The sequence below is a fragment of the Pteronotus mesoamericanus genome, unplaced genomic scaffold (genome assembly GCF_021234165.1).
Source record: "Pteronotus mesoamericanus isolate MK-2021 breed Mesoamerican mustached bat unplaced genomic scaffold, CSHL_Meso_final contig_214, whole genome shotgun sequence".
NCBI classification, from domain to species: Eukaryota; Metazoa; Chordata; class Mammalia; order Chiroptera; family Mormoopidae; genus Pteronotus; species Pteronotus mesoamericanus.
The window spans coordinates 5,431,933-5,445,243 of NW_026555089.1; the positions used below are offsets into that span (position 1 = coordinate 5,431,933).

A 13,311-nucleotide genomic window follows, 5' to 3' on the forward strand; every position below is an offset into this window, starting at 1 on the left:
ATATCAGCGCTGGGGCCAGGCCATGAGTAGGCACTTGGGGGCAGCCAAAGCCTCCAAAGGAAGATGAACGGTGTAAAGTTCCTGGGGTGTAGGGGCTCCCATTTTACAGGTAAGGTCATAGCTGTGAACCCTGCAGCACTAAGTGCCTCTCCAGTGGTGGCCCAGGTGGGAGGAGTGAGAGGGAGAAGGCACCTGACAGCTGCCTCACAGGAAGGCCTAATAACCATCCGCCAATGTCACGGTGGGGGCTGGGCAGTATGCTTCAGTTTCTCCCACCCCTGTGGGCTCACAGGACTACAGTTCCCAGGGGCCCCTGCTCCAGCCTCGGCCCCTTAGCCAAAGTTGGCCTGTAATCTGACCGTCCCTCTCAAAAGGTCACTTAGCAGCTCCTTGAGGGACAGCAACAGGCGGAGCTCAGAGCAGATCAGTTTGGGTGGGGGTGGGGTAGGGGTATTGGCCCAGCCTCACGTGACATTCCCCCGTACCACCCCCTGAAACTCGGGGTCCTGCTCTCCCTTTTCTCAAGACACCCAGTGTCCTACACTAGCTTGCACTCATCTGTTTGGGGCACACTGACCCCTTCAGCCTGCAAGGAGGTGGGGGGCTCCCATCTACTTTTGCTACCACACTATGCAGCCTTCCCACCAGAGTGCAGCTAACGGGAGCCACCCAGTGTAGCCACTGTGGAAGCCTGAGCAGAGGCCATTCAGCCTGGGGTTTGCAGCCTCTTTGGGCAAATGTCCAGAGCAAACCAAGCCACTCTGAAGGAGGCTGGGCCTCCTGACACCTGCCCACTTCACAGCCCCCTCAGACCCTCGTGAGAGCCCGCAGGGCAGCCCGCCCTTCATCAATAGCCCAGGGAAAGGGCCAGACCGAGGAAAGCTCCCAGGCCAAAGTCAGCCCATCAGCTCCAGGCCAGCCTCGGGCCTCTCAAGCCAGCACTCCACATGCTGTGTTTTGTTTTCGACCCCGCAGAAGGCAGGGACAGGGACAGAAGTCAGAAGACCCCCGGGTGCAAGCCCTGGAGGACATGGGTCAGCGCAGGGCTGTGAATGAGCCAGACTGAGCCCTGCTCTCCCTGCCTCTCTCTTCTCCTCCCCTCGCCCAGAATAGCTCCTGGACTCTCAGGCCAAGACCCTCCCATCGCCCAGGGAGGCGGGGCATGCTGCCCAGAGTCCGGCTTTAAATCACCAGGCGCCTGGGGATTTCCACTCCCTGGCTGGAGGCACCACTGAGGCCGTCCGTCCACCCATCCACCAGTCAGCCCGGCCCACCCTCCTGCAGCCATGTCCCGGCCCCTGTCAGACCAGGAGAAGAGAAAGCAAATCAGTGTGCGCGGCCTTGCCGGCGTGGAGAATGTGACTGACCTGAAGAAGAACTTCAACCGGCACCTACATTTCACACTCGTAAAGGACCGCAATGTGGCCACCCCTCGGGACTACTACTTTGCGCTGGCCCACACTGTGCGTGACCACCTCGTGGGCCGCTGGATCCGCACGCAGCAGCACTACTATGAGAAGGACCCCAAGGTGCTGACTGGGGCACGCAGGGCAGGGGAGTGGGCTGGGGGCCCTGCCGGGGGGCTGGGAGATCTTGACCCTTCCTGGGGTCTGTTTTCTGCAGCAAAATAAAGGGTCACTCCAGGTTCCTGTGGCTGGAGGATCCAGGGGTCTTAGGTGCAATGGGGGCTGGCGCAACCCAGGCAGAGAAGCCTGAGGTGGGGGTGGTCAGGGACCTCAGTTCAGGTGGGCTGGCTGCAAAGGCCCAGCACCCCCTCAGAGACTGGAGGGGCTCCTGGGGCGGGACAGGGAGACCCAGAGGCCTGGGTTGGACCTGAAGTGGGGGACCTGAAGAACTCATCATTGCGTCATTGGATGTGTGTGTGGTGTGCCTGGGTAGCAGGTGGTGCGCAGCTGGGGTAGTTGGGGCAGGGGGATCAAGTGTCTTTTGGGGTCAGTGGTAAATGTCAGCAACCCGACACTCCTGGGCAGGGGTGGGGGAGGTATGGCCCAGGCAACCAGGAGAGCGGGCACCACCAACATCCTGGATCCTGGTGCTTCTCCGTCCCTTTCTTGGGGCTGAGGCTTGAGGGCCAAGGGGAGCTGTGCACTGGAAGGACAGGACGGGGCTGACTCTAGCCGTGAGTCATTGTATGACCTTGAGCAAATGACTTTCTCTCGGCTTGGCTTTCCCCTCTCAGGGAGCACTTGGAGGTATTTCTCTTTGCCCTGACTCCCTGCTGGGCTGCTGGGAGGCTTGTGTGGGAGGGAGGGGGTCCCCACCTCTTCCAAGCACCTCAATACCTGAGGTAGATATGGCCAGCCCCATTTTCCAGATGAGAAAACAGGCTCAGAAAAGAAAAGCGATTTGTCCAAAGTCAGAGGGAATGCTGGGATCAGAAGCTTACCGGATGGGTCCCAAAGCCTGAAATGGGGAGAAAGAAAATGGAGCTGGGGCTGGGAGACACTGGGGCCTTGGACTGGGCAGGAGGGATGAGAAGCGTAGGCCCCGCGAGGCCTTCCTGTGTGTTGGTTGGCAGCCCTGACCCCTCCCCTCGCATATCTGTGTCTCGGGCAGAGGATCTACTACCTGTCTCTGGAGTTCTACATGGGCCGGACGCTGCAAAACACCATGGTGAACCTGGCCTTGGAGAACGCCTGCGATGAGGCCGTCTACCAGGTCGGGGGGCTGTCTTGAGGCAAGCCTTAGGGGTTGGGGGGTTCTCCTGCTGGCCAGTGGCCCTGACAGCTGCCACACCCTGTCCCCTCTAGCTGGGCCTGGACATGGAGGAGCTGGAGGAAATTGAGGAAGACGCAGGGCTGGGCAACGGGGGCCTGGGCCGGCTGGCAGGTGAGCGGAGGGTAGCAGGGGGCGGGGTGGGCAGAAAGCTCTTTGGCGCTGGGTCCCTGACACTGACCTCCCCGCACGCCCCTAGCCTGCTTTCTGGACTCTATGGCAACACTGGGCCTGGCTGCCTATGGTTACGGGATCCGATATGAGTTTGGGATTTTTAACCAGAAGATCTGCGGGGGCTGGCAGGTGAGCAACCTCAGGCCCTGACTTTGTGGGGACCTGGCAATGATGGGAGGGACTCCCACTTGGTTATCCATCCCTGGATAGACCAGAACTAACCCCAGTCTTGATGAAAAGCATCCTTGCCCTTTCCCATGACCCCAAAGCCAGTTGGTCACTCCTGAAGCAGGTGGTTCACAGCTGCGGCACCCCTTGAACTCTCATACACCCACCACATCCCATCGGATATCCCACCAGACCAGGGCCCCCCCGGAGCCCTTAATTTACACCCTGTATAGAGTGTACCAGGGCCACTGCTCTTGCCCCCCTGCGGCCCGCGGTGGTGAGTCTGGGTCTCACGCGGCTTTCCTTTCTCCCCTGATCTGCCTTGGGCTCAGATGGAGGAGGCAGATGACTGGCTTCGCTACGGCAACCCCTGGGAGAAGGCCCGACCTGAGTTCACGCTGCCTGTGCACTTCTATGGCCGAGTGGAACACACCAGCCAGGGGGCCAAGTGGGTGGACACACAGGTGAAGACAAAGCCAGGGAATGGGAATGGGAATGGGGAGGACCCAGCAAGGGGGAAGGGGAGGAGGAAGCTGCTAGAGGAAACGGGGAGATATAGGGAAAGAGCCTGAGGCTACTGGACCCAGGGCCATTTCGCAATGGAGGATGCATGGAAGCTCAGAGAGGTTAAGTGAGTTAACGAGGCCACACAGCTGGAGCCTGGAGACAATAGGGTCCCAAGGGATCTAGGCCAAGTACAGAGCAGGGGAGGAGAAGACTGGCTGCGCTGTTCCACCAGCGCCGTTCACCTGACTATGCTCCTCTTCACCCCCCAAGACCCATCAGAGAATAATCATGGTGACTTGACTCCCCCACATCTCAACTAGGGGCTTGATTGGAAACAAAGTGACAGGCCAGGAAGAAGAGAGAAAGTTAAAGCCTTGAGAGGGGGATGGGCTTGTTCAAGATCACAGAGCAAGTTAGAAGGAGCCCTAAAGCCAAAACTGGTGTCTGAATCCGGCCCAGTCAGTCCTTAGGCTGTGGCTGCAGGCCATTGGCCCCCGGCTGGCTGCACAGAAGCCTCCGGGGGTCCAGGACTGGGCATCTGTTCTGCTGCCATCCACACCAAGGTCCAGTGGGGACTTCGGCTGCCCACCTGGCTCTCTGCTTTTGGGCCTGCCCCTTCCTTCTCTGAGCTACAGCTTCCACGTGACTCCCATCGGGGCTACTTCATACGGAGGGGGGTCACGCCCCCACCCTGTGGCAGCAGTTATTGGCGGCGACAGCGAGTCACTGCTGATTAGCCCTGTGGTCAACCAGGCGTAAGCTCCTTGGAGGGACTTGACCTCTGTGACTCCTCCAGCCCGGCCCCGGATGCCCCAGCTCTTTCTTGAGCCCAGAGTGTCCCCGAGGTTGTGCTCAGGCCAGGTGGGCCAGCTCATCCGCATCATCACTGCACAGTGGCCACCAACAAAACGTCACCTCGGTCGCGGGGCTCCTCGCTGCCCGCCCCCTCCTGTAAACCTTACATCAGCCCCGCAAGTCCGGCTAGGGCTAGAGGGGCTGCCGGGGCGTCTTCTTTTTATGGATAAGGGCCAGGGAGGCTGAGGGGTTTGCTCGAGGCTGTCTGGAGTGGGGACTAGATCCTAGAGGCTGGGAGTCGACGGAGTGCCACTCTCAGGCCCCACGGGCGAGACACAGCAGGTGCCCAGCTCCTGAGACCGCACTGGGTGCCCCCACAGGTAGTGTTGGCCATGCCTTATGACACGCCCGTGCCCGGCTACCGCAACAACATCGTCAACACCATGCGCCTGTGGTCTGCGAAGGCCCCCAATGACTTCAACCTCAAGGACTGTGAGTTCAGCCGCCAGTAGTCAGCAGCCCCCGCGCACCCCCAACCCATGCTCGGCCCAGGCCCGACCCTGTCCCCACTTTTGCCCCCTAGTCAACATTGGTGGCTACATCCAGGCTGTGCTGGACCGCAACTTGGCAGAAAACATCTCTCGTGTCCTGTACCCCAACGACAACGTATGTCTGCCCCGGTCTGCAGGCAGGAAGCCCGCGTGCATGAGAGAAGACCGGAGAGGGGAGGGCCGGGACGGACTGCCAGGCCCTGTGCTCCCTGTTTGTTGTCCCGGTTAAGTGGGGGATGGCTGAGTCCTGGGGCGTGGCAGGTTTTGGGGGGGCACTGTGGAGGAGCCGTTCCCTGCTCTTTGAATGTCCCCCTCCTGACACTGTTACCATTGCTACCTCTTGGTGGGGGAAAGCCCCCCAGCTCCTGGAGATGGGGGCAGTTCAGGACTCACGGGTCCTGGTGTCTGAGGAGTCTCCTGGCCACACCCACAGCCATGTTGGCCGCAGCTCCACCACCTTGACTCCCTTCTGCCTTACCCTGTCCCCAGTTCTTCGAGGGGAAGGAGCTGCGGCTGAAGCAGGAGTACTTTGTAGTGGCTGCCACGCTCCAGGACATCATCCGCCGCTTCAAGTCCTCCAAGTTTGGCTGCCGGGACGCTGTGCGCACGAGCTTCGACGCCTTCCCAGATAAGGTACGAGGCCGCGCGCAGGAGGGCTGCCCTGTCCACCTGCTTTGATGTGTGCCACGCCCTTCCCTCCGGCTGCAGCCTGCCTGCCCGTTCTATGGGTGAGCAAGCGGAGGCTGATGGCTGGGTGCGCATGGGAGCGTGACCTGCTCTGGATCCTCAGTCCGCACAACCTGGGCTCCCTCCCGCTGCTGCCCCGCAGCTGCTCCCATGAGAGCCTCCACCTACAACTCAGCCCTAGGACCACGCTGGGCCCTTGGAGGGGACCCTGAAGGGGCAAAGGACAGCGGCCATAGCCTTGGTTTGAAGCCCAGACTGACTCTTTGCCTGCCCCTCCCACAACAGGTGGCCATCCAGCTCAACGACACCCACCCCTCCCTGGCCATCCCCGAGCTGATGAGGATTCTGGTGGACCTGGAGCGGCTGGACTGGGACAAGGTGGGCTTCAGGACCCTTGCACCCCTGTCTAACCTTCTCTGCTTCAGGGTTCCCTTTCCAGGCTGGGGAGTGAAAGATGGGAGTGGAACCCCTGCTGAACAGATGGCAGCGGGAGGCGCAGGGGGTGGGTATCCCGGAACCTAGCCCCGCAGTGGCAGGGCTGGCCCCTGGCTGCACAGCGTGGGCAGCCAAAGGGCTTATGCCCGGGATCCTAATTCTTCATTCCTCTGCCAGGCCTGGGACTTGACGGTGAAGACCTGCGCCTACACCAACCACACGGTGCTGCCTGAGGCCCTGGAGCGCTGGCCGGTGCAGCTCTTGGAGACACTGCTGCCACGGCATCTCCAGATCATCTATGAGATCAACCAGCGCTTCCTTAATGTGAGCGGAGGTGGCGTGGGCAGCACGGGGCCGGAGACGCGAGTGGGGAGGGCTCTGGGCAGAGTTCTGAGGGGATGGGGCTGGGGACTTGGTTCTTGCATCCAGTCTTACCTCTGGGTTCTCCTGGCGCAGCGGGTGGCAGCCGTGTTCCCAGGGGACGTAGACCGGCTGCGGCGCATGTCGCTTGTGGAAGAGGGCGCTGTGAAGCGCATCAACATGGCCCACCTGTGCATCGCCGGGTCTCATGCCGTCAACGGTGTGGCTCGCATCCACTCTGAGATCCTCAAGAAGACCATGTGAGCCCCCAGCTCTCCCCCTGGGCCCACTACTTCTAGGCCCCTGTCACTTACAGGCCCGCCCCTTCACCGTGCAGCATAGCTGGCCCTTCCACAGGTAGCATCTCTCTAACAAGCAGGGTCCAGTCCTGTCCCCAGATGGCCCCCTTCTTACACACAGCAGCACCTCTCACCCACAGGCCTCTTTCATTAAGAAGCTAGGATAGGACCCTGGCTGGTGTGGCTCAGTGGATTGAGCGCTGGCCTGCGAACCGAAGGCTCACCGGTTGGATTCCCACTCGGGCACATGCCTGGGTTGCGGGCCAGGTCCCCAGTAGGGGGTGCATGAGAGCAACCACACATTGATGTTTCTCTCCCTCTCTTTTTCCCTCCCTTACCCTCTCTAAAAATAAATAAATAAAATCTTTTAAAAAATTTTAAAAAAAAGAAAGAAAAAAAAAAAAAGAAAAGAAGCCAGGATAGGGACCCTGGAAGGAGGCCTTCATCCCACAGGGGTGAGCGGTGACGCCCCCCGCAACTCCATTTTGCAGCTTCAAGGACTTCTACGAGCTGGAGCCTCATAAGTTCCAGAATAAAACCAATGGCATCACGCCTCGGCGCTGGCTGGTTATGTGTAACCCTGGGCTGGCAGAGGTCATTGCTGAGGTGAGAGGTCATTGTATGGCCAGATGGGGTCAACACCGGCCACTGCAGGGTCAGCTGGGAATGGTCATGTAGGTGGTTTACTATAGGGTGCCCATGGAGGGCTGAACTCCTTGCCGCATGTCGTTCCCTAAGCCTTCCATGCACTGTAGGGAGGGGAACCGTTCCCTACCTGTAGGAGGAAGTCCAGTGGGCTAAGGCAGCCCTGCTATGAAGGTCAACCTAGTGGAGTTTACAGTCTAATGGAGGGGTCATCGATAGGTCACATCTGAAGTGAGACTGGAAGGGGACAGAGATTGGGAGCCGGGCGGTGAGATCATTGCCTGTCTGAGGAAAAGGCCAGGAGGAAGGCCTGCTGGGGTCAGCTCAAGGTCGGGAGGGGAGGAAGATGGACATTTGCAGGTCACACCTCAGCTGGGAAGCTGGAGAGGGAGGAGCCGTCTGCCATGGATGGGGCTTGGCTGACCTGGAAAGGGACCCCTCTGTGCGGGAGGACGGAGGAGGGGAATGGGCCTGCTCAGAGCCAGCTTCCCACAGCGCATCGGGGAGGATTACATCTCTGATCTGGACCAGCTGCGCAAACTGCTCTCCTATGTGGATGATGAAAACTTCATCCGGGATGTCGCCAAAGTGAAGCAGGTGAGGAGCATTGCAGCCCAGGACCCCTGTGCCAGCCTGTGATGGAGACTTCTGGAGGCCCAGAAGGCCCGGTCAGGAATGGCCAATAGAGCTCGTCTCTCCTGCAACCTCAGGCCACTGGTAGAAGTTGCGTGGAGTCCCTGGTGGGAAAGCCTCATCGGACCTCACTGGAAGAGTGCTGACATTGATTAGCAATGTCTGCCCTGGTGTAGGAGTGGATGAAAGTGGCATGTGAGCCCTGTGTCCTCTCCCTTCCTGGGAAAGAAATGAGACTGTAGGATCGCCTGAGGCTGAGGCCGGTTGGTGAGCTTTCTCCCTCCCCTGCCTTCAGGAAAACAAGCTGAAGTTCTCTGCTTATCTAGAGAAGGAATACAAAGTCCGTATCAACCCCAACTCACTCTTCGACGTCCAGGTGAAGCGGATTCATGAATACAAACGCCAGCTCCTCAACTGCCTCCACATCATCACCATGTACAACCGTGAGTGACAGGGACCCTACTCTGTCACCTGGTTCTCTCCTCTGTGTACCTCCCAGCATACCGCATGCTCCCTAGTCGACAGGTCCTTTAGCTTCAAGACAACTGTTGGGACACAGAATTATCCCCATCCCACTTTACAGCTGGGCAAACTGAGGCTCAGAGAAGGGGAAGGGACAGATATGAGGTCACGTAGCAAGTGATTGCCCAAGTCAGGCCTCCTGTTTCCCAGCCTGGTCCCTGGCTGGACAGGTACTGCCAGGAGCTACTGCCCGGGGGAGAACGCGGCCCACTTTACAACCCCCTCTCTCCACAGGCATCAAGAAGGATCCCAATAAGTTTGTTGTGCCTCGAACTGTGATGATTGGAGGGAAGGTGAGAAGCTGGGCCACAGACTGTGCCTCTGGTCTTTCGCTATCCGGGGGGAGGTCAGCCTTGGCTGGGTTGCAGGACGCGGGCAGGGGGCTACCACGGAGCTGACTCCAGGCTGTGCCCCCACAGGCTGCCCCTGGCTACCACATGGCCAAGATGATCATTAAGCTCATCACGTCCATTGGGGATGTGGTCAACCACGACCCGGTGGTGGGAGACCGACTCCGTGTGATCTTCCTGGAGAACTACAGGGTCTCGCTGGCCGAGAAAGGTGGGGTGCCACCTGTGGGGACCCTAGGGGGGCTCTGATTAGTCTGATGCCCAGAAGAGGTATTAGTCACCTCTTCCTGAGGTACTTGCACTTTAAGGAGGAGTCTGGAGAGGGCAATGATTAAACCATGAGGCTGTCTGTCTAATGGAGTTTTTGGCAGTAGAGGTGATGTTCCAGGGGCAATGGGCCTCGTTGGTGTTTGTCAAATCACATGATGGAGCTGGGCAGGGAGTCCAGGTTAGATCCCAGATGTTCAATAATCACCCAGGGGTTGGGGGTGAGAGGGAGGCTCAGTTGCTGAAGCGTGGAGGGCCGTGGTCGGAGGGCTCTGGGTCTGGCTATGCCGAGGGCCAGCCTAACCCCGGTGTCCCCAGCTGCAATGGGACCTTCCCCAGAGCTGATCTTGTCCTCCTGCTGCTGCCCCACAGTGATCCCAGCAGCTGACCTCTCTGAGCAGATCTCCACTGCGGGCACCGAGGCCTCAGGCACTGGCAACATGAAGTTCATGCTCAATGGGGCTCTGACCATTGGCACCATGGATGGGGCCAACGTGGAAATGGCAGAAGAGGCAGGAGAGGAGAACTTCTTTATCTTCGGCATGAGAGTGGAGGACGTGGAAAAGCTTGACCAGAGAGGGTATGGGGGTCAAGGGCTCCTAAGTTCACAGTCTGTGGGCAGGAGGCACCAGGGTGTGGCTGCTGGAGGTTAGGGCTGGGAGCAAGAGGCGTGCCTGGAAAGGCTGGTGCAGGCTGCACAGAATCTTGGTTATGCCCTCAGAATTCTGGAAAACTTTTGGGATAACTTATTTAAAAAAAAAGTTTAATAAAGTGAGAAAAGAAAGAAGCAACACAGAACTGAAGGCAAAGAGAAAGTCCTATTAATCTTAAGAGATAATCTTATTTGTGGAATTGGAAATAAACTAAGTTCTTAGCTCCCTGGCAGCCAAGGCAAAAAGGGAAATAGGAATACAGCAGTTAACTGTGCTTGTGTCCAGAAATGCAGCTCTTTATTATTTTTTTTTTAAAGATTTTATTTATTTATTTCCTAGAGAGAGAAGAAGGGAAGGAGAGAGGGCAAGAAACATCACACGCCCCCTACCGGGGACTTGGCTTGCAACTCAGGCATGTGCCCTGATTGAGAATCAAATTGGTGACTTTTTGGTTTGCAAGCCCGAGCTTAATCCACTGAACCACACTGGCCAGGGCCAGAAACACAGTTCTTTTGGGGTGATATTTTACTAGTATTATATTTTTAAAATTTATTTTAAAATATGATTTTTCTTATCATAAAAGCAATAATGCTCATTAATTGGAAAACATACAAACCCACAAAAAATAAAATAACTGTCATACAGAATGTCATCACCCAGATTTAAGGTCACAGTTTTCTTTCTCTATGTGTATTTATATATGTATTTGAGTCTGTGTAGTTCTTAGAAGCTGGGAATACTATATGCACAGTTTTGAATCCTGGTATCTTATTTAACATTGGAGAGGCGTTTTCCATGTCATTAGTCTTAAAAAAATATTTTAAATGATTGTATAGTGCTCCATCCTATGGACAGACCCTAAAACTTATTTAACCACTCCGTGTGGTTAGACATTAAAGTTGGTGTCCCCTGTTGATACAAATATCACTATAATGACCAATCTTTCACAACTCTGTCCACATACCTGATTATTTCCTTAAGATAATTATTAGAAGGGAGTATTTCTGAGTCAAAGCTCTAACAGAAATACTCTTAAGGCTCTTGAGACATATTGCCAAGTTGTATTTTCTAGAAAGTTGGTATCAGTTCCCATCCCCACCGACAGCTTATGAGAGCTGGCATTAAATATTGAGAGGAATTTCTCCTGTGAAGCCTGACTAGGCAGTTCAGGCCCGGTCCTCTGGACCAGTGGGAGATGTGAAATATTTTGAGCAAGGTCTGACACATTCAGAACTGGTCTCCAGGACAATTTTGGCTGCAGGGTGGAGGCCGGACTGGAGGGGGAAAAGCTCAGGTCGGGGACCGGTGTGGGGACTCACACTTAATGCTGGGAGAGTCAGTTGCCACAGGCCAATGTTAGGATGATGAAAAAGGACATTGTCTTTCTTCCTTTCTTTCTTTTTTCTTCCTTCCTTCCTTCCTTCCTTCCTTCCTTCCTTCCTTCCTTCCTTCCTTCCTTTCTTCCTTAATTTCTATCTTTCTTTCTCTCTCTCTTTCTTTTGTTTTTAAGATTTTATTTATTTATTTTTAGAGAGAGGGGAAGGGAAGGAACAAGAGAGGGAGAGAAACATCAATGCGTGGTTGCCTCTCACACGCCCCGTGCTGGGGACCTGGCCCGCAACCGAGGCATGTGCCCTAGACTGCGAATTGAACCTGCGACCCTTTGGTTTACAGGCTGGTGCTCAGTCCACTGAGCCACATCAGCCAGGGCAGGAAATAGGGACATTGTTGAGGAAGTGGCCTTGGTTTCTGGTTGGAAGAGGGGAGGGAAGGGAAGAGATGAGACTGGCCTTGGGCACGGCCTTGGGCATCACTCAAATCCGGGGGTTTGAGTGATGGAAGGTGCTGCCTCAGGAGCGGAGCGCCGGAAGAAAGTGGGCATCAGGCGCCGCAGCAAGCTCGGTTGAACAGTCTGAGTTTAAGGACACTCCTAGGATGTACCTGTTGGCTCCTCCTAGAAACCAAAGGTGAGGCCAGGCTTGGACTTGGGATAGTGGAGGAGAAAGCCATGCATGGAGGAAACGCACTGGTCAGGAGACGGCAGTGGTATGTGGGCTCTGACACTTCCTTTTTGCTCTCTTCGGGCCTCAGTTTCCTCCTCCTCATCCAGGGGGATAGAAAGCTGAGCACCGAAGGGAGAGGGCCTCTAGAGAAGGAACTCCAGTGGCAGCTGCAGGGAGGGCAGAAGCAGGCTGACCCTGAGGCTTAGGACTTCTGGGCTTTTCTTTGGAGGAGCCAGGACTCCCTTTCCTGGGTGCTGACCACAGCTCTTCCCTGCAGGTACAATGCCCAGGAGTACTATGACCGAATTCCCGAGCTTCGGCAGATCATCGAACAGCTGAGCAGTGGCTTCTTCTCCCCCAAACAGCCTGACCTGTTCAAGGACATCGTCAACATGCTCATGCACCATGACCGGTGAGCTACCCACCCAGGCAATCAGGCAGGTGGGGCTGCTGGGCTGAACAGGGCTTGGTGTGTTAGGGAGGCTGGACAGGGGTTCTGAGCAGTTGGGGCTGGCTCCCTCGGAAGCAGCATCACTCTCGGGGTCCCCAGAAGTCCAGCAGGACAGGATGGGCTTGGCCCTTGACCTCATGGAGCTCCCTGCCTGTCCATTGCCCTCCAGGTTTAAAGTCTTTGCAGATTATGAAGACTATATTAAATGCCAGGAGAAAGTCAGTGCCCTGTTCAAGGTAAGGAGGGGTCCTGGGTCAGGGGCTGGCAGGGCTTTGGTGGCCCTGGCTGGGAAGAAGTGGAAGCTGAGGACCCCACCTGCAGAGTGAACCCAGAATTCCCTTTTGGCCTGTAGAACCCAAGAGAGTGGACGCGGATGGTGATCCGGAATATAGCCACCTCCGGCAAGTTCTCCAGCGACCGCACCATTGCCCAGTATGCCCGGGAGATCTGGGGTGTAGAACCTTCCCGCCAGCCCCTGCCCGCCCCTGATGAGATGATCTGAGCCTCCAGACCAGACCCCAGACCTGTGGCTGAGCGTGTTTGCAATCCCTAGGGCCAGCCCCAGCTCCTCATCCAGAGGGCGGGGGTACTGCAGTTAGATCTCTAAGCCTCTCCCTGAAACACTCATTTACCCCTAGCCTTGAGGTCACGGCGTCCAGTGTGACTGAGGACACTGCTCCCATCTCGTCTTCAGGCTTCTTGCTCCCTCCTATTTATGGGTCTGACCAACTGTACCCACCCCCAACCCCCAATAAATTGATTCTCCTTGGGAGCCTCCTTAACTCCTCTCTCTGTTGGGAAATATTTTTAGCTCTGGGCGGGCACAATAGCAGCTGCGCAGTCACCGTGGCTCACCCCCCACCCGCGGCAGGTGCGTCCCCTTGGAAGGGGGCGGTGGCCCATGGACACAGGGCCCAGGATTCTCCAGCCCCGTTCCCGACGTCACCCTCCACGCCTCTCTTCCCAGTGCTGTGTCCATACTAGGTCAGCAGCCCGCCAGGCTGGCCGGGGGCGGGGCGTTTGCCAGGGTGGGGCCCACAAGGGCTGAAAGCCGGGACTTCGATTCGGGGACTAC

At 56.9% G+C, this 13,311-nt stretch overlaps 1 protein-coding gene across 1 annotated transcript; it reads left to right on the forward strand.

Moving 5' to 3' along the window:
• The first annotated feature begins 1,177 nt into the window (after positions 1-1,177).
• PYGM (glycogen phosphorylase, muscle associated) lies at positions 1,178-13,014 on the forward strand. Its single transcript, XM_054570946.1, has 20 exons — positions 1,178-1,529; positions 2,578-2,679; positions 2,772-2,850; positions 2,936-3,039; positions 3,411-3,542; positions 4,761-4,872; positions 4,964-5,046; positions 5,421-5,564; positions 5,904-5,996; positions 6,231-6,377; positions 6,510-6,673; positions 7,204-7,318; positions 7,853-7,954; positions 8,286-8,433; positions 8,747-8,805; positions 8,932-9,073; positions 9,502-9,709; positions 12,063-12,197; positions 12,406-12,472; positions 12,589-13,014. The coding sequence occupies exons 1-20, from the start codon at positions 1,287-1,289 to the stop codon at positions 12,736-12,738; spliced, it is 2,529 nt and encodes an 842-aa protein (XP_054426921.1). The 5' UTR covers positions 1,178-1,286; the 3' UTR covers positions 12,739-13,014.
• The last annotated feature ends 297 nt before the right edge of the window (positions 13,015-13,311 follow it).